The 17,300-nt window shown below is 49.9% G+C and overlaps 1 protein-coding gene across 9 annotated transcripts in view; it reads right to left on the bottom strand.

Moving 5' to 3' along the window:
• Positions 1–17,300, bottom strand: part of TMEM150C (transmembrane protein 150C) — a 26,608-nt gene extending 9,308 nt beyond the window's left edge. Inside the window, exons 1-7 of one of the 9 annotated variants that reach the window (XM_071431575.1) lie at positions 11,988–12,388; positions 11,071–11,202; positions 6,729–6,862; positions 1,514–1,598; positions 450–503; positions 300–332; positions 130–197 (exon numbers count right to left, since the gene is read on the bottom strand). In XM_071431575.1, coding sequence (XP_071287676.1) covers positions 130–197; positions 300–332; positions 450–503; positions 1,514–1,598; positions 6,729–6,735 — 247 coding nt within the window. In that variant the 5' untranslated portion in view covers positions 6,736–6,862; positions 11,071–11,202; positions 11,988–12,388. Of the gene's footprint in view, positions 1–129; positions 198–299; positions 333–449; positions 504–1,513; positions 1,599–1,703; positions 1,723–1,951; positions 2,738–6,728; positions 6,863–11,070; positions 11,203–11,874; positions 12,389–17,101 lie in introns of those variants that run through there. The other 8 variants (XM_071431577.1, XM_071431574.1, XM_071431573.1 and 5 more) reach the window with 8 other exon arrangements.

Below are 17,300 nucleotides of genomic sequence, written 5' to 3'. Positions count from 1 at the left end.
AGCAATGAAACATACAGTTCAAAAGGTTTCACATCATCACATTCAAAAAGAATATGTACAGGATATTAATTATGTTTCAGTGACTCTTAAAACAAACAGAAAGAAAGAAACTCCAGTTGTGGTTCCTACCTAGAAATGCTGCCATGTTCATGACTTGACTAAACACACAGCTTGCAGGAGGTGCATCACCTGCAATACTTGAAAATATAAAGTGTATCATTGTAACTCCAGGATGGCAGAGACACATAAATAGAGACACATGAACCAGAGCAGCACTTGGAAGAAAATAATTCATTTACCTTATATAAGGCGGTCTTTTGGGACCAGGTTTCCTAAGAGACACAGGAACAGGAATAAAGATTCAAGGTTTTCTTTCCCACTTTGTTGTAATTGTTTCATTATTTCAAAGAAACAAGTGATTGAATATAAAGCCCACAAACAGCTCTTACCTATCTGGTACACTTAGTGGGAGAATTTTGTTATCTTCCACTGCTATAAAGTACCTGTCAAGAAAAAGGGAAAAGAAATAAGGAAGTAGTGTAAAACCTCATCCTAGCTTCCATTCTAAATATCACTCAAACAACACATTAAAGTGTTTCAAGCTCACTGGCAGGATCTGCTGGAGGATCCTGTGTTTCCCTGTGCCCAAGCATTTTATTATTTCTCAGTCCATGTGCCTTCTTTTGTGTTGCATCTGGTTTGCATGGTTGAGTAGACAAAAAGGGTCACTGAACTGAGCTGCTTTAAAAACAACCAGCCAGGGGAATGTTTTCATTTTTACTCTGAGTCAGTTTGATTCATCAGGTTTACTATGGTACTCCATCCACAAAAGCTGTTTTAATAGAGAGGGGATGGGATGAGAAAAACAGCAAGCAGTAGAGGTCAGACAAAAGGCTTAAGCTGCCCCTGCTGCTGAAAAACAGCATCAACAGACCATGGCCAAAGCCAGATCCTACAACACAACTGCTCCTCAGCCTGAGCACAGCTGCTGATCACACATTTTTCACTCCCAAATTCAGGCTGCAGTCATCTGCCTGCATGCTTGGAGAGAGCCCAGCTCAGGGAAGTGCACGTCTTATGAGCATTTTGGTAAGAAGCATGAGGGAGAAAGTGAGGTGTCAGCATTAAGCTGCTGGCAGATTTTCAGTGTGGTGCTGGATGCTGCAGATTTTGAATTTCTACCCCAAAGCAGGGCTTAAGTGTTTCTCCAAGAGCTCTGCTGAGTCATTCAAAGAAAATGTCATTAAAGGAAATTTTTACATTTTTGGCTGCGTCTTTTAAGGCAGCTCCCAGTAGCATATACCAGGAAGAAAGCAAGGTCAGCAGCTTGGCCTGGGGAGCACAGAAACTCAGGGATAAAAATGTGATACTTCAAGCCATGAAGTGGCACAGACTGGCCCCTGCCCCTACCATGTGCCTTCCCAGCCCCACAGCAGCCCAAGGGCAGAGCATCCCCAAAAGACTCTCCTTAATGAGAAGCAGCCTCCCAAGTAACCAGCAGGAGATAACTTACACTATCCACAATCCAGCTGATGTAAACAGGGTGAAGACAAGAGGTAAAAACATCCACACGCTGCATTTCTTCCCATCCATACCTGCTAGAAACAAAGAACAAAGTAACAACAGAGGGCTGAGGCACCCACCCTCCTCAGCCCCCCTCTTCTGGGAGCAGGAAGGGCATCCCCACGGCAGTGCCGAGGTACCGAGCTGCTCATGGCCACAAGGGGTTAATGAGCTGTGCCCGCAGGCAGCATCCTCCACGCGGTTTGGATCAGCCGAGGCACCGAGCCCTGCAGCAGGAGACTGTTCAACCACACCTACAGAATCCGAGTGGTTTTCAAAGCACTTCTCTCAAGGATTTTGTGCGAGGTGACCACAAGCCCTGCAGCTCTGATTCCCTGCTACTTCCCACACGCACAAGGCAAGGCAGCCTCCTACCCGGGATCATTACCGATTCCACACACACTGCCTCAGCCGCAGCATGGAGAGAGAGGGATGCCCGTGCTGCCATCATCTCCACAAAGGGCACGACCAGCTCCCATCCTGGCCACAGCAAGCAGCTGAAAATAGTGTCTGGCCACACGTAGAGGGGAGCCAAGCTCCAGTGCCGGCTCCCAGCGCTGTCGGGAGCCGGGATGAGGCTGCCAGCAGCATCAGCCCTTGACATGCAGGCACTGTGAAATCCTGCATGTGGCGTGAGGATGCTGCGGACAGCGCCTCCCGAGGAATAGCATTTGTCCTCCAGGCAAGATCATGCTGGATGAGCATCTGGAGTGCCGGGGCTGTTCCTGTAATATGTGCAATTCAGAAGCGCTGCTGTGCTGCGGACACAGAGACTCCTACGTCTCCATGAGAGTCCTTTGATAATGGATCAAGTATTTTCTTTTGCTCTGTCCTCCTCCATAAATGTTCCCCCAGGCACCAGCACAGCCAAGAGACACAAGGAGAGGGGAACAACAGCAGGCTCACAACTCCAGCTTTACTTTCACCAGGGCAGCAGCACCCGTGCCCCTGTGCTCTGCCCCCCTCCCTGCTGCAGGGCAGGCATTCCCTGGGCCACCAGCACCCACATGGCATGGGGGAGAAAGTGAGGCACCCTGGGGTGCCAGGACAACTTAGAGATGACAGCCTCTCACTGGAGCCTGCTTGCATTTCCAGCTCAATTACCTCGTCCAGGTCCTTAAAGCCACGACCCATCCCTTTGCCCCAGAGAACAAAGTACCTGCATTGTCATCCTCCTCCTCTCAACTCCCCTGGCCTTCTGACACCTGCAGCACAGAGCCATGGTCTGCTCCCTGCTCTGAAGACCCAGAAGAGAGTCAGCACCCTCCCCATGTCAGAGCAGCCCCCAGCTCCCTGCTCCCCTAAGGCACCCCAAGCTGCCAAGGACACGCTGGCTGGACTGCTTGGGGCCCCAGGCACCAATTCCTGCCCTGCCTCACTGGCACAGAGGCTGAAGAGCTGGAGTGAGGCTCCCCACACCCTGTAGAAGGCATGGCACTCTCACCTCTACAGGTCAGCTATCTTGTGTTCCCTGCAAATGGCCTAGCAGGGGTAAAAACCACACCCTGGCAGTGCCCAGAGTCACACTTCACTTGCACAAAGCCACGAGACCACAATTTGGTGCTGTTTGTACAGACAGCCTGGAGTAAGGCTGAATTCCAAACCTTAAAAGACAGAAAAGCAGGCAGTCAAGGTCTCTTCTCTGACCTGGGAGCAGAGAGAACTGCAGACAAGGAGCATGAAATGATGTAAGTATTAAGCATGCTGATTTAAAAGCAGCTCCAGTGTGCATACAGATCTTTAGCACAGTGAACAGATCAGAAGAAATTATCAGCAAGAAGGACTGGATTTCCCATCTCACTTCTCTCCTCCAGCACAGGAGACGCAGCATCTCACATTTCTGTAACCCACACAGCTCCCGCTGCCATGCTTGCAGCTATTCCATGAAGTGCTGCCCTTGCCTTTTCCTCCTGCTGCTCAGCAGCACTGCAGCAGCATTCCTTAGCTGGTGTTGGGTGGTGCTGTGGCACTGGGAGACCTGTGACAGCAATCTCAAGGACCACTTCCAGGTGGCAGCTGCCCCACCTGCCACAGGGCTGTGTCCCTGACAGCCTCTGTCAGCACAGTGTCCAAGTGCCAGCACCCCACACAAGGGAGACTGTGATAACTGTGGCCAAATTCCCCCCTCCTGCCTTGGATGAAGGGAGCAGGCAGGTAACCACCTCCTGTTCCAGCCCTTGTCTGCCCTGCAAGGTAATTACTGCTGTGCTCAACTCTCCTCTGGTAACTGGTGGTGGCTGGACTGAGCCAAGGTTACACAATTCCTTCCTCTCAGGGGATGGCACTTCTTATTATTTACCCTTCACCCTTGGAAAGGCACAAAAGTTTTATTTACACAATAAAAGCAAACAGTAGCCATAATACCTGTCCTCATAATGGGTTGCTGCAGCTCCTCTACCTCCCAGCATGGAAGCAGCAGCCTTCACAAGCTATTTCAGCATGGCCTGTCATGCAGAGAGGGAGGTGGGAAGGGCTTTTCCCCCAGGCAGAGCAGAGAGGCAGCACATGGGGACATGGACTCCACACCAGAAGTGGGGAAATGTGAGAATTCTGTTGACATAACCACTGTTTTGTGCTGAGCTCTAAAATGGAGCAAGGCCAAGGCTAGTGCCCAACCTCCTCAGAGTGAGAGCAACATGGCTACAGACCCATCTCCTTGGAAAACAGCCCTCTGCTTAATATTCACTGTGCCACACTGAGTCCCCTTCCATCAGCCACTAACAGAAAATGACATCTGAAATCATTGCATATTAAATGAGCAATCAGTGCAGAGCACAGTGTCCTGATGGGAAGCCAGCTCCATAGCTCAGAGACTCTAATTTCAGCCAGTTAAAAAGAAAGAAGCCACCTGCATCTGACAGATGAAATACCAAAAACAGGAAAGAAGGGTCCCCTTCCTCCATGTCCCCAAACAGCAACACCTTTTAATGCTGGCCATGGCTTGGATGTGTTTCAGCCTTGCCACGTGGGCAGAGGATGGTTTAAAAACATGGCTCAGCTCCTGCACATTCCTCACTTATTCCCTGCTGTGTTATTCAGGTGCCAGGAACAAAATCACATGTAATCCCAACTTCTTCCAAAGGAGAAACCCTGAACAGTGCCAAACCTGCCTAGCTTTGCACTAGTGTTCAGCAGACATCATTGTCAGCAGCTGCCTTTGGGTGAGCCTTGTCCTCCTTCAGGGATGCCCCCAGTGTTTGTATCTTCAAGCTGGGAGACCTCTGTGCACCTCTGAAAGCAGACAGGAACAAGAGAACAAGGAACCCAAATATCATCCTCCCCTGCAGCACCACACCAGTTTAGCCAAAGTAAAGTGCCAAGAGTGATAGGAAAAGCATCAAAATTCTTTATGGGAAATGTAGAAACAAACTCTTTGACTGTTAACTGCTCCCCAGGGATGACATCAAGCCAAATTTCCTCTCCACAGCTCTGTTCTGCATTGCTGCCACGTCCAGTGATGCCAAATCTGAGCAGTCAACTCCAGTTGGCAACAAAAGCAACCTCTGCCAGCCCATGTTCTCCCAAATAACCACGCTGCATCCAAGAGGCAGTTGGTAATCTCCCATAGCCATTGATCTTCCATCACTGAGGCTTGCACAGGCAGGCACAGAAAGCCCTCATGGTGCAATAGATTCACAAAACCAACCAAAACATTTTCAGTAATCACAGCTGACCCAGCCCACCTTCTCCAAAGCTCACATGTGGTTTTCCAATCCCTCTTGACACACACTCTCACACCAGCACTGCAAAACCCCTGTTGAGGTGTGCTCCTGCTGCCATCTCAGTCAGGGTACAGAACTGAAAAGAGTTTCACATTAGCACTGCCCCAGTGTGTGCCTTGAGAATTTCTCTCAATGCAAGCTTACTCATCTCCAGTTCCATTTTTATGTCTAAATCTGCTTAGACTGTCAGCTGCTGGCTCTGCTTTTTTTACCATTGCCCCGCTATACACCCTCAACCAATTAAGCTTCCGTTCCCCTAATGTACACACTTCAATTACAGCAGGCAGCTCACCAAACATATACTGCTGCTTGCTCAGGGTTCATTTAATATGGACATCTTAATTCCATCTGCCAAGCAAAGTTACAGGCTCCTCCTGAAGTTGCTTTCACCAGAGAACATGAATGTAAGGAAGGACAAAATTACCACATTAAGAGAGTCATACATCTTTTTTAAGACTAAAGCATGCAGATGCATTTGAAATGCATAATAAGCCAGAGCAACACTCCTGCATTTCACAGCACCAGGCCATTGGGTTATTTCAGAGAATAGGTACAAAGGCAGGAGCACTGTGAGAAGGAGAACACTGTTCAAAACACAGAGTAAGTCATAAAGAATTGCTGCCAGTCAGCAACAATCAAAGGGGAGCAAACACATTCTGTCTTTTGGGGGAGCCCACTATAGATCTCTGTTGCTTTTAAAAGCAAAAATAACCCCAGTCACTTGATAGCTAATCACTGTAACTGAGTGGATACAAACCAGCACATTACATAACCTGCCACCCACAAGTCACAAATGCCAACATATCAAAGCAGGGCGTTTTCAGGTTTATCTCAAGGTTTCCAGTGTGAGTGCATAATGAGAGAGATAAGATGTGACAGAGGCTTGTAGATACATAACAAAATGGTGGGGTAACAAGAAAAGAAGTGATCCCCTCTGTCAGCAGGGTAGGATGTTCTGCTTGCTCCAGGTACCCCCCTACCATCTCACGGATGTGCAGAAATGCCATTTTCATTTCATTTATACAAGAGGAATGGGAAAAGGTAAAGACATCTCTGGGTTGTGCATGAGGGAAGCAGGAGAGATGCTTCAGGAATCCTGCAACAACGTTGAGAGGCAATGTTTTCACCCATGGCAACATCAGTACATGTTTCTTGTCTCACTTCATACACTGCATTCAGTGTGCTAATGAAATGCTCTGGCCAACATAAACCTATCAGAGACGGACCAAGTGCAACAAAGGAATGAAACCTTCTAATCACCGAAAAACAGGAGCAGTAAAGGACACATTTATATCCACAGTGTCTGACCCAGAGATATTCCTGCAGCACTGCTGGGCCCTGAGGCCAGTGCATCCCACCGTATTTCAGAAAGCGCTCTTGGCTTTGTGCTTCTTGCTGCCCCACAGCCTTCACCCCCAGTCCCACATGGGTGTAAGTACTTACAGGCCATTTAGCAAGCAGTGCTGAGCTGCTGTTCACAGCCAGAGACGCCGACTCTCAACTCCTGTGGGCTGTGGCTGTCTGTCTCGCATTTGGTGCTGCACAAACCAGGCACACCCCGCTTCCAGACCACACTCCTGGGTGTTAGAGAAGAAAAATTAATCTGGTTTGCCCCCACGGGACTAAAGGGGTGTTCTGCAGGCTTTGACCCATGAACCTATGCCAGATCACACAGACTTCCATGAGGTCCCACTCATACCATGAGCAGGGCTTGGGCAGTCATGGCCCTCAGCCTGCAAATAGGCAAAGGAGGCAGAGAGAGGAGCTGGGTAAGGCAGAGGTAACATCAGCTCAGACAGAAGGAGCTGGGGCAGCAGGCACTGCAACCAGGCAGGAGCAGCCAAGGTGAGCTGAGGAGAGCTGCACTGTGCAGGTGCTGTATGTTCTTTGCCCCAGGGATCCCATTCTGCTAGGGAATACTCACTGGAAGACACAGCCATGCCAGCTCCTCCTGACCCCAGGGGCTGCACAAGCCAGGGGACAACCAGCTCCCAGTGAGTCCTCCCAGTGCCTGCTGGACTGCCCACCTCCCAGGGCTGATGCCTTACTCTCTCCAAGTGCAGATGCTGAGGAATACAAGTAGCTTGGTGAGCAGCCACAGTGGGAACTGCAGGGTGTGGTGGTGGCTGGAGCCACACGCAAGGGGCCATGACCTGGCATCCACCCTTTGCCCAGCAAAGGGCATGGAGACCTGTGGCACAAGGGTGGCTGGTCACCCAGAATCTCTGTAGAAGCCAAATAAACAGCCAGAAGGCCCCAGACTAAATATCACAACTGGAAGGGGCACACAGACTGGGAGGGTATAAAAGCTCAGGGATTCCTTAGTGCAGGGAGAACCCCTGAAGGCATAAATTCAAGCTGTTATGGTGTTACTGCACCATGATTAAATTACTTAAAGGGTCCAGGCTCCTGGGACTCTGCTATGGGAATCCTGAGACCCAACCAGTGAGGAAAACCTGTCTGACTGGGCAAGTGTGGGGTGTGTGGGGAGTCAAGCAAGGCACACATCAGCTTAATGCAACCACCCACTGTGAAAGGGCTTCAATCCCAGCCGGGGGCGGTGGGAGTGTGACTGTGAGTGGCTTCTGGGTGGTCAGACAGCAAAGTTCCCCTAACACAGAGATATCAAGACTGGAGCCACTTTCAGCAGACCTCTGAGACACAAGGGAAATCTCTAGCAGAGTCTCAACACAGCCCAAACCCACAGTCTCACACCACCACCACCACCACAGGGCCATATCTTCCCCTTGAGAATCCTTTGGTTTGGGATGCTTCTGAGAAGGGCACTTAGCTCAAAGTTCCAGCCATCCCCCAAACTAAAGAGTTGCTGGAAAATGAGGAGGGCTATCTATCTCCTCAAAAAAAAAAAAAAAAAAAGACAACAGCAAAGTTTTCCCTGCTTCAGCTGTGCTGTGAGGAAAGAGTCTTTGAAACCGTCTCCTTGCTCTGCAAGCAATACAGAAATGCAGGCTGATGCTATGGCAAAGCCCAGGAAGTCAGAGTCACTGAGCAGGCAATTTGTCCAGTCCAGGACTGTCCTCCACCTCAACCACCCCAATCTAATGAAGCAGCAACAAGCAGATTGAGTGTTTCTCCTCCCATAACCTACAGAGGTCTTGACAGGCTATTAATAAACTGATCAAGGTGTTTTATTTGCTCCTCAGTCCCAAAAAATTACCAATGTCTTCAATAATTTCCAACGTGTACCAGCAAGCAAAGCCAAGACACACATTACATCAGAAGGGGGAAGGAAGTCTGCCCCAAAGGTTTGTCCCATTATCAGGAAAACAATGTAAGTGTTGGGCGTGGCAAAGAACACTTAACAGGGAGGTGAAACTTCGAGTGCTGATTTACAAATAGCTTTGAAGGTAAGGAAAAACAGACAAGCCCAGGGGAACAGACTTGGCAGAACGTTATTCCTGATCATATTGTCTCCTTCTCCTGTATTTTATGGATGAGAGAGTACACTCCCTGCAAGGCCAGAAAAATTCCAGGTTCCCCAGCCTTTTCTACCCTGTCACTGGTTTTTCCCCATCAAACAAAAAACACACACTCAAGCTACAGAGCTTCTCGTGGGGTGTAAGCAGGGCTTCTCCTACCTGTTTACCCTGTTTTACATCTCTCTTATCCCTTTCACGCCTCTCCTATTCACGTTTTGGATGCATAAACTCCTTTCTTCACTGCACTTAGCATCTTTGGAGAGATGTACACTGTCCCCAGAGCAGCATTTCCTTTGGTAAATGCACCCCAGGCCTGTGAGCTGTTAGGGACTGTGGCAGAGCACACTGTTCCTCAGGACAGTTTTCCCTCACCAAGCTCTTCAGCCTGAGGACTTACTCCTCCTGCACAGAAAGAGGCCCTCTTCTTCATGTATAAACCACCAAAGCTCCAGAGGAGCAGCAAAGAGGGCCAGAGGGTGAGCTGCAAGGAATGGACATGCAGTTCCCATGGCTTGGCTCTTGTCACCCCACTAAAGTGGCCCTCTCTGGCACAGGGATTGTCTTTTGACTCTGTTGAGACCTGTGGAAATCATTAGCCCTGAGAGGCAAAGTAGGAGGTAAGCCATCATTGACAGGTATTCCTGTGGTGTTCACCACTTCATTGCCAGCATTCCTTATTTCTAGGAATTAATTTCCTTTGTTTACCAGCGTCTCAAGCTGCTGCAACCATATATTGCAGTTTTTAGGGTGTTTGGGTGAGCTGCAGTAGGAAGGTGCCATACAGCATTTCCCTTCAAGCAAACACAAGGGACAGAGGGGAGAAGGGAACAGCTTCCAGCTGTCAAGCAGGGGCCAAGCCTGTGTGAGCAGCCTCTACAATGCATCCAGAGGGATTATTACTTTTTAAGTCTACTGAAATATTTTCAGAGTCCGACTTTCTTGTAGGAGACCACATTAAACTACCTCTAAGAGCCAAGACCACACTGGGGAGGCTCCCTCTGACAAAGCTGTGGCCATCCTCAGTATCCTGGCCAGGCAAAACCCACTCTTGCAGTCCTGTGGTGCCAAAACTGAAGGGCCACTGGCTCTTCTGGTTTAGGCAGTCACCACTATTAATACCAGTGGTTCCTCACTGGAAGCAGGAAATAATACAGCAAGAGCAGAAGTCCTCTCCCTAAGTACCTGGACCTGCCCCAGCTCAGGAAATTGCAGGGAGGGTGCTGGACACTCTCCCCACCATTGCAGCAGATCAGCCCACATCCTCCAGGCTTTTGCTCCCTTCCCTCCACCCATGGGAGAGGCTGCCCAGACCTCTCCCTGGCAGGCAGGACCATCCAGCAGCAAGCTCAGCATTAAAAATGTGCAATAAACCCCATGTGAGGTAACCTATAGCTGTTTAAACAGTTCCTTTCATGGTTTCTGAAGCTGCATCAGTCTTTTCCTCTCCTCCCATTCACTCTGCCCTTCTCTCTTCACCTGTTCCCAATGTGTTTCTCTTCCTTTTCACTCTCATCCTGCCCTCATCCCTGAACCTCAGGTGACCTCTTCTGAAACCTGCAGGGACCTAAGGTGAGGAGAGACTTTTGCAAGTCTTCTTGAGACAGCAAAAGCCCAGAATTATTCCCATTTTAGACACCAAGGCCAGTGATTTGCTCGCTGAGACGTCCCACTGGAAATCAGTGGCACAGAGGAGTGTGCGCTCAGAGAGTCCTGATCAAAGCCTTCCACTGCAGCAGCTGCCTCCTCACCTGCCACCACCCCCTATCCCAGTGTATCCTTCCCAATAGATTGCCTAGGATCATCTTTCTCTTTTTTCACAGACCTTTCTCTGCTCCCACTTAACCTGCAATCACAGCTCATTGCTTCAGCTTGGACTGCAGGATTGGGACCCTAAAGTCTCTCTGTTGGGCCAAACTGCAACCTTGCAATCTCAGGCTGCCTGGAAATGGCTGGGGGAAGAGAGAGAACCACAGACATGACATTTCTTCCAAGAAAAAAAAAATTGAAAACATTGGTGTTCTTACAGGCACACATCCTTGCTCTGCATCTGAAAAGCAAACACTGCAGCACAAAGGATCTTAAAAGGGGAAATGAAACAACTGCACTTTCAGCACCCAGGTTCAGAAAATGCTGACAGCTGGGCATGGATAAACCACAAGAAAACAATTTGACTTTAAATAGTTCAGCAGTGAAATCAGGAGCAAGACATTTGTCAAGCAAATAGGAGTCCCCTGTCTTCATCCCATTACCCAAAGGCAGAAAGTGGGCAAGAATCAAGCCCCCTTCTTTTAGGCACTGTCATCTGCTTGAGCAAGACACAACAGGCAGTCAGTGTCAGGATATACCTTCCACACGCTGCCCTCCTCCATGTTGATTTGCTATTCCTAATTAACCATGCATGTGTGCACTGCCATGGCATGAGGACGGCGTGAATGTTGACCAGACAACCCCTAGGGTCACTTTCACGAGCAGCTTTGCTTGAAAAGGAAAAAAGACCAAACAAAAACAAACAAACAAAAAAGCAGAAAGGTTAACTCATCATTTCTGCAACGTTTATATCTTAAGGGCTCTAAATCAAAGGTCTGGCACAAGCACAATGTGCTAAGTAAAAGCTAAGCCAGAGATCCCAAGCGCCCCTGGGACATCAGCACCCAGCATCTTTCTACCACTCAGAGAGGGATCTCGCCCTTCTTCCCCGAGGCACCACAGCACAGCCGAAGGGCCTTTCTCGACACCTTAAATTGCCTCCAGGGACTTTAACCGGACACAGCCTGCACGTCCTGACAGGACATCCTGACAGGGTCTGGGGAAGGAAGGCAGGACCTGTCCCACCCCACACCCTCAGCCCAGATGCGCTCCTTCACAGACCCCTATGCAGCAGCCTGGCCGAGACCCCGCCGAGCTGTGCCACCACCACATCCCGCAGCGCCAAGGGTCGGATTCACGGGTGGGCGGGATGCCGACACCATGACCCGGGAGAGCTGTTCCACAGCCGGCTGCTCCGGGCCCTGTGTGGAGCGGCTCTAATCCCCTTACCCGGCCCGTGCGTGCCCGCCGTGACCCAGGGCGCTGCAGGACGGGCGGCGCGGCGCTCTCGGCTCTGCCGCAGCCCCCGCGGCGCCCCCCGCCCAGCCCTGCCCCGCTCGCACCTCGGGGGCTCCGGGGCACCCGCACCGCGCCCGGGGCGCCGGCGACCATTCGCGACAGGGCGGGGCCACGGCGACACGGGAGGGTGGCGGGCGCTGCCGGCAGCGGCTCCTACCTGCGCACCTGCGGGCAGCTCCGGCTCCGGCTCCGCGGCCGGGCTGGGTCCGACCCCCGCCCCGCCCAGCCCCGCCCCGCCCCGGACGGGCGGGCCCGGGTGTCGTTCTGACCGCCCCGATTGCGCTGCGGGGAGGCGGCCGCAGCCCCCCGGCCCTCAGGGCTCCCCTGGGCCCGTGGGCAGCCGCTGCCTGCGGGCTGTGCCCGGTGTGGCCGTGCCGAAGGGCCCCTGCTCCGCCGTGTTCCCTGTGCCTGCCCTTGGAGAGCCGGGAGCACCTGCCCGGCCTGCGGCCCCTCTGCTCCGAGCCCCCCGAAGGAGGGCTCGCCTCACAAACGCCGCGGTGTTCGCAGCCCTCCCGGCAATGCTGCCCCTCTGGATGGGTGCTTGGAAAAGCCTCAAGGGAGCAGCCACTCAGTTGGCCAGAAACCCCAGTGAGAGGAATAGCGGATTTGTCTTTACGAACAAGCTGTGGGTCTGCTGGTAGATAAAACTAGCTCTGGGAGATAAAAGGAACAATGGGAGGGATTCCACTGATGGATGAATGGGAAAAGATATTTGCTTTTGCAAATAAACTTTAGGTTTGCTGATAAACGAAATTAGACATTGAGAGATGAAAGAAACAATGGGGAAGAAGAACCTCTAAATTCCGTAAGAATTAAAAATTAAAAGGGAGTGTTCTACATTAGAGGGAAATCTTTGGTATCGGGAAGTCTGTACCTCTCAAGTACCTCAGGCAATGGGGAAAGAGAGAAGGGAAATGCAGCCAGGAAATTAGGATAAAAAGGGAGGCTGTGTCCTCCAAAAAATCGAGAGATCCCAGGGGAATGCCCCATGGCCTCTCCCTTTATTCTAATAAAGCCAGAAAGGACTCCTCTGTCTCCTTTTTGGACATAAACCTCTGGTGTTTGTGGGTTAATTTTCCTAACACCAGGAAGAGCCTCTTTCACCCCTTTTCCCATGCTGGGTGGTGGGCTTTGTGATCTCTCTGAAGTATGCCTGTGGTTGGAATTTTGAGAAGAAACATTCCCAGGAAAACAGCTCAGTGATAACCATTTGGGACAGTTTTCTGGGTTAGAGGGGTCGCTTCCCTATCTAATCTTCATGGGATTAAGTACATGTGAATGCTACCACTTCTTTTTCCTCTTCCTCCCATCTCTCTGTGTCAGGATGACTGATGTTATTCGGAGACTGTCTTGTTTGTTTTCCTAAATCCAAATTAGGTAGCACTTAGTCAAAATTTTGTCCTGGTGCCATCACTTATGAACCAACACAAAACAGACAGATGCCTAAATCCATGTCAGCCCCCAGAAATGAGCTGAGTTCTATCAGTATTTCGTAGGCTGCCCTTCTAGCAAGCAACACTCCTTCACCCTGCAGCTTTGGCCCTTGTGCAGCATTCTGAAGAGATTTCGTGTCTCTGATCCCCAGGGGATGCAAACCCCTCAGAGTGCTGATCCTCAGAACAAGCACTGCACCAGCAGGTCCCCTGAGCCCTTACCAAAGCGGCTGCATCATCAAGGGAGAGGACAGATGCTCCCACAGAAAGCCTGTGTATGCTTCTCAGTGTTTTAAAGGCCAAGGGGGCTATTTTTAGAGCTGAAATAACATTCCTCCTGCTTTGGTATTTCAAGTCTTATGTTATCCTGGACTAATGAATGTTTCCTTGCAGCATGTGCTTTTTTTGCAACCCCACAAAATCCAGAGATCTTGGCCAGGTTTCCCCTCTGCATGCACCTGACACTGCCCCAGTGGCACTGCCACACTTAGGAGCCACAAGTGACTTCCAGGGATGGCTTTCCTCAGGCAAGGAGCTGCTATTGCCTCCATGTCACCAAGAAAGGCCCAAAAATCGGGTGCCTGGAAAAAAATATGCTTAAGATCTCAGGATTAACTATATCCCTCCCTGCAAGGCTTCTTGTGACAGCAAGAGTCAAGGAAGCTCACTTTAAAAGTAATAGAGGGGAGCTCTTTGAGTCCCAGTATCCTCTGGCTTTCAGCAGCTGAGGCTGAAGAAAACCTTTTGACAAACAGGTGAGAAGTGACTGTTCCGGGCCCCAGCGATTTTGGCCATAAAGGAAAATGCAGCAGAAACTGCCTTAGTCACTTCACCTCTGCTGCCAGCCAATGCTGGAAGGGAAACAATGCACCATATGGGATTTTAAGGCAATTGCATTTTTGGTAAACTCCGTGTCTGAGACATTTTGTTCACAGCTCCTTTTTGAGCAGATGGTGTCCCTCTGAGTGCTGGGAAACGTATGATGCTGACAGGCCCACCAAAAACCTATCACAAATTTAAAAACTCACAGCTTGAAAAAAGGGCACAGCCTGGGGACAGCAAGCATGTGTTGGAGCCCACCCAGTGCAGGAGGCAAGAGAGATGCAGGGAGGCATCAGCCATAAGGGGTGATGTTACGTGGGCCCTAGGAGATATTTCCTACAATGATTTCTTCATGGGAGGAGCAGCCCCTCTCCCACAGCCCCCATCCTGCAAAGCAAAGCAACCTCATGCCCCTCCCGTTGCTGTCCTTCCCAGGGTGAAATTACCATTGGAGATTGGCTGTGGTTATCCTGGACTGGTTTTTCTGGGGGGAGGAAAAGGTACACAAAGATGAGGAAAATGAGAAAGGGAATTGCTGTGAGTCTGCTTTCATTTCTGGGAGATACATGTCTTCTGAAAATATATTTGCCACCTTTTCCTCCTGTCCTGCTCCTTTCTGCTCCAAAGGTGGAGTGAGGCCTGGCAGGAAAGGTTGCCCCCCCAGAAAGAGGAGCAGTGGGGAAAATGGGCCTAGGGACCACTCAGCATCAGCCATTGGAGCTGCTCCACACCCCAAGGTTTGTATTGAAAACAATTAAAACTGTTATGAACCAGTTAAAACTGTTTCTCAGTTGAAGTGTTAACCCTGATTTCATTAGTCAGATCATCTCCTATCAAGCCATCTGTTCCTTTATTGAGCTTTTCAAATATTGTGATAGACTTCACATCTCCAGATGCCCTGCTGATAAACAGATGCCACCTAAGCAAGCCCACCTGTGGCTTGGCTTTGACAAGGTGTGCTCAGGGTGGCTGGAGAGGCAGTGACCTGCAAGGTGCACTCTCTGACCCTAAGAAACATCCCCAGATCCCAACCCTACAAGATGAAGCTGTTCCCAGTTCACCCACATGATCCCATCTAAGAAAAATTCACCTAGATCAGGGAATGGAGCAGCAAATTGAAGAGACCCATTCCATCTAATTGCAGCAAAGTGATACATTTGAACGTTAGGAAAGGAAATTGAGAAAATGGAAAAACAATTTTTTTTTTCCATAAAAAGAGAAGCAAAAACCAAATACTGCTGGGATAGCAAATACATGGGATAAAGAGGACTTGGAGCCAGGGTGTGAACTCTGAGAAAGAAACCTTGCAGTGCCAGTGTACGCAGATGAGAGCTGCAGACTGGTGTGCCCTGGTCCCAGTGGGTGTGTATTCTGGCCTGGCAGGAGGACAGTCCTACATGAAGCACAGAAAATGCTGGGGGGAGAAAAAAGGACTCTTTTCTTTGTTTGTGGTTTTTTGTTTGTTTGTTTTTTGGTTTTTTTTTGTTGTTGATGGTGGTTTTTTTGGTTTTTGGGTTTTTTTGGGTAGTTGTTTGTTTGTTAAGAATAATGAGATTAGGTAAAATAATTATTTCCTATTATCATGCTAGAAATGTTAATGGAATTGTGTCAGTCAGAAAAATTTAGTAGCCACAGTGAATACAAAGGTCAGGCATGCTGTGCAGATGTGGTAAGCACCATTTCACCTACATTTCTTATCTGTGCTGCTCGTCTCGTTGGAGCCTTTCCTCCAATCATTTTCCAAGTCCTGCAAAAGGGGATTTTTTTTTACTGTTCTGCAGGCAGGCTTTGCTGCTCATCTGCTTCTCTTGAACAGAGAGAGAGAGCATTTACCTTTAAAGTGCTTGTGTGGGGCAGGGCCTTTACTTGCACTGGGACCACTGGAGCTCCTTGCCCTTTTGGATTTAACCCCATCTTGGCCATGGCTGGAGCAAGAAGGGAAGAGGCAGTGGCACAGCTCCTGAAGTCACTTGTCTGAAATCCAGGGTGAGAATTCTTTCTCATTTTCTCAGAAAAAGCCTAAAGCTGTTTTCTCAGAAAAAGCCTAAATCAGGGCTTAACTCTTCAGGGAATGGGGCAGCAGGAGATGGACTCACTAAAAGCAATACAGCCCATGTGCAAGGGGTGATTTAAACAGCAAAAGCCTCCAAACCATTCAGTGGGGAGCTTTGCCCATGCAGGGGCACCCCAGGAGTTCCATTTTTTCCTCTGTTCTCACCTGTTTAGCGGGGCTGGTGCTGCTGGTAAAGGTTTTTTGCCAGAGGTTTCTGCTCCCAGGCCAGGCACAACCATGCTGGAGCCACTGTGGAAGCTTGGGCACATGGGCACCACATGCCCTCCTTTCCCACTGGGCTCTGCTTTCAGTTTTGGTTTTCATTCTTCCTTTAAAATAAGATCTTATGGGAAATTGCACCTTGATTCCCATAAACAGCCAGAACACGGTGAACACCCTGTACACAAATACCCTTTCCCCTTAAAGGGGAGAGCTACAGAACAGCCTTGGGGTGAAAATATCCAGGTAATACAAGTCCAGCATGGCCCTGCCTTTGGTAACACTGTCTGAGAGCTGATAGATCATCCACCTCCCTCCAAACTGAGAGGCCTCCCAGCTGCAAATACCCCAAATATCATCTAACCAGAGCCCATAGGTCATCCACCACACTTCCCGCCTTGCATGGATTCTCAGGCTCATGTGGCCACAGGAAACCTTTTAGAAGATCTTTTTTTTTTTTTTTTTTTTTTTTTTTTTCCTAGGAGCCTCCCACCCCAGCAGCTGAATGTGATTCCTGCAGTCAGGCCACATTTCCCATCTGCTGGGCTTATTTCTAGAAAGCTGTTCTGGCTGCCAGCCGGGGACAGCAGTTGCCTTGCACTTCCAAGCTGCAGAGGGATGCAGACATTCCCAGGGCTTACCAGGGAACAGCAGAGCCTCTGCAGGGAGCGGGCAGAGCAGAAATTCACCCCTCCTGCCCCAGGAATGCAAACCCTGGTGCCTTTCTTCAGCACCAGCACTCACCCTCTCCCTGCAGCATCTTCCTCAAGGTGTAACTTCAGTGCCAGCAGGTTTTGCTCATCTCTCTTGCTCCAGGGATTACCCCAGTGCAGCCCAGCCCAGCTGCAGCAGGGATAGGGTCAGATGGAGCCTGGAAGTTCTCTGCAGAGCCTGGAAGTTCTCTGCAGTCAGCCACCACAGCCTTGGCCTCACCTCACACCTT

Source organism: Agelaius tricolor, unplaced genomic scaffold (assembly GCF_023055355.1).
Source record: "Agelaius tricolor isolate 1412-34295 unplaced genomic scaffold, bAgeTri1.0.p SCAF_8, whole genome shotgun sequence".
NCBI lineage: Eukaryota > Metazoa > Chordata > Aves > Passeriformes > Icteridae > Agelaius > Agelaius tricolor.
The sequence above is the reverse complement of the archived record's forward strand: the minus strand, read 5'-3'. Positions and strand labels throughout refer to the sequence as shown.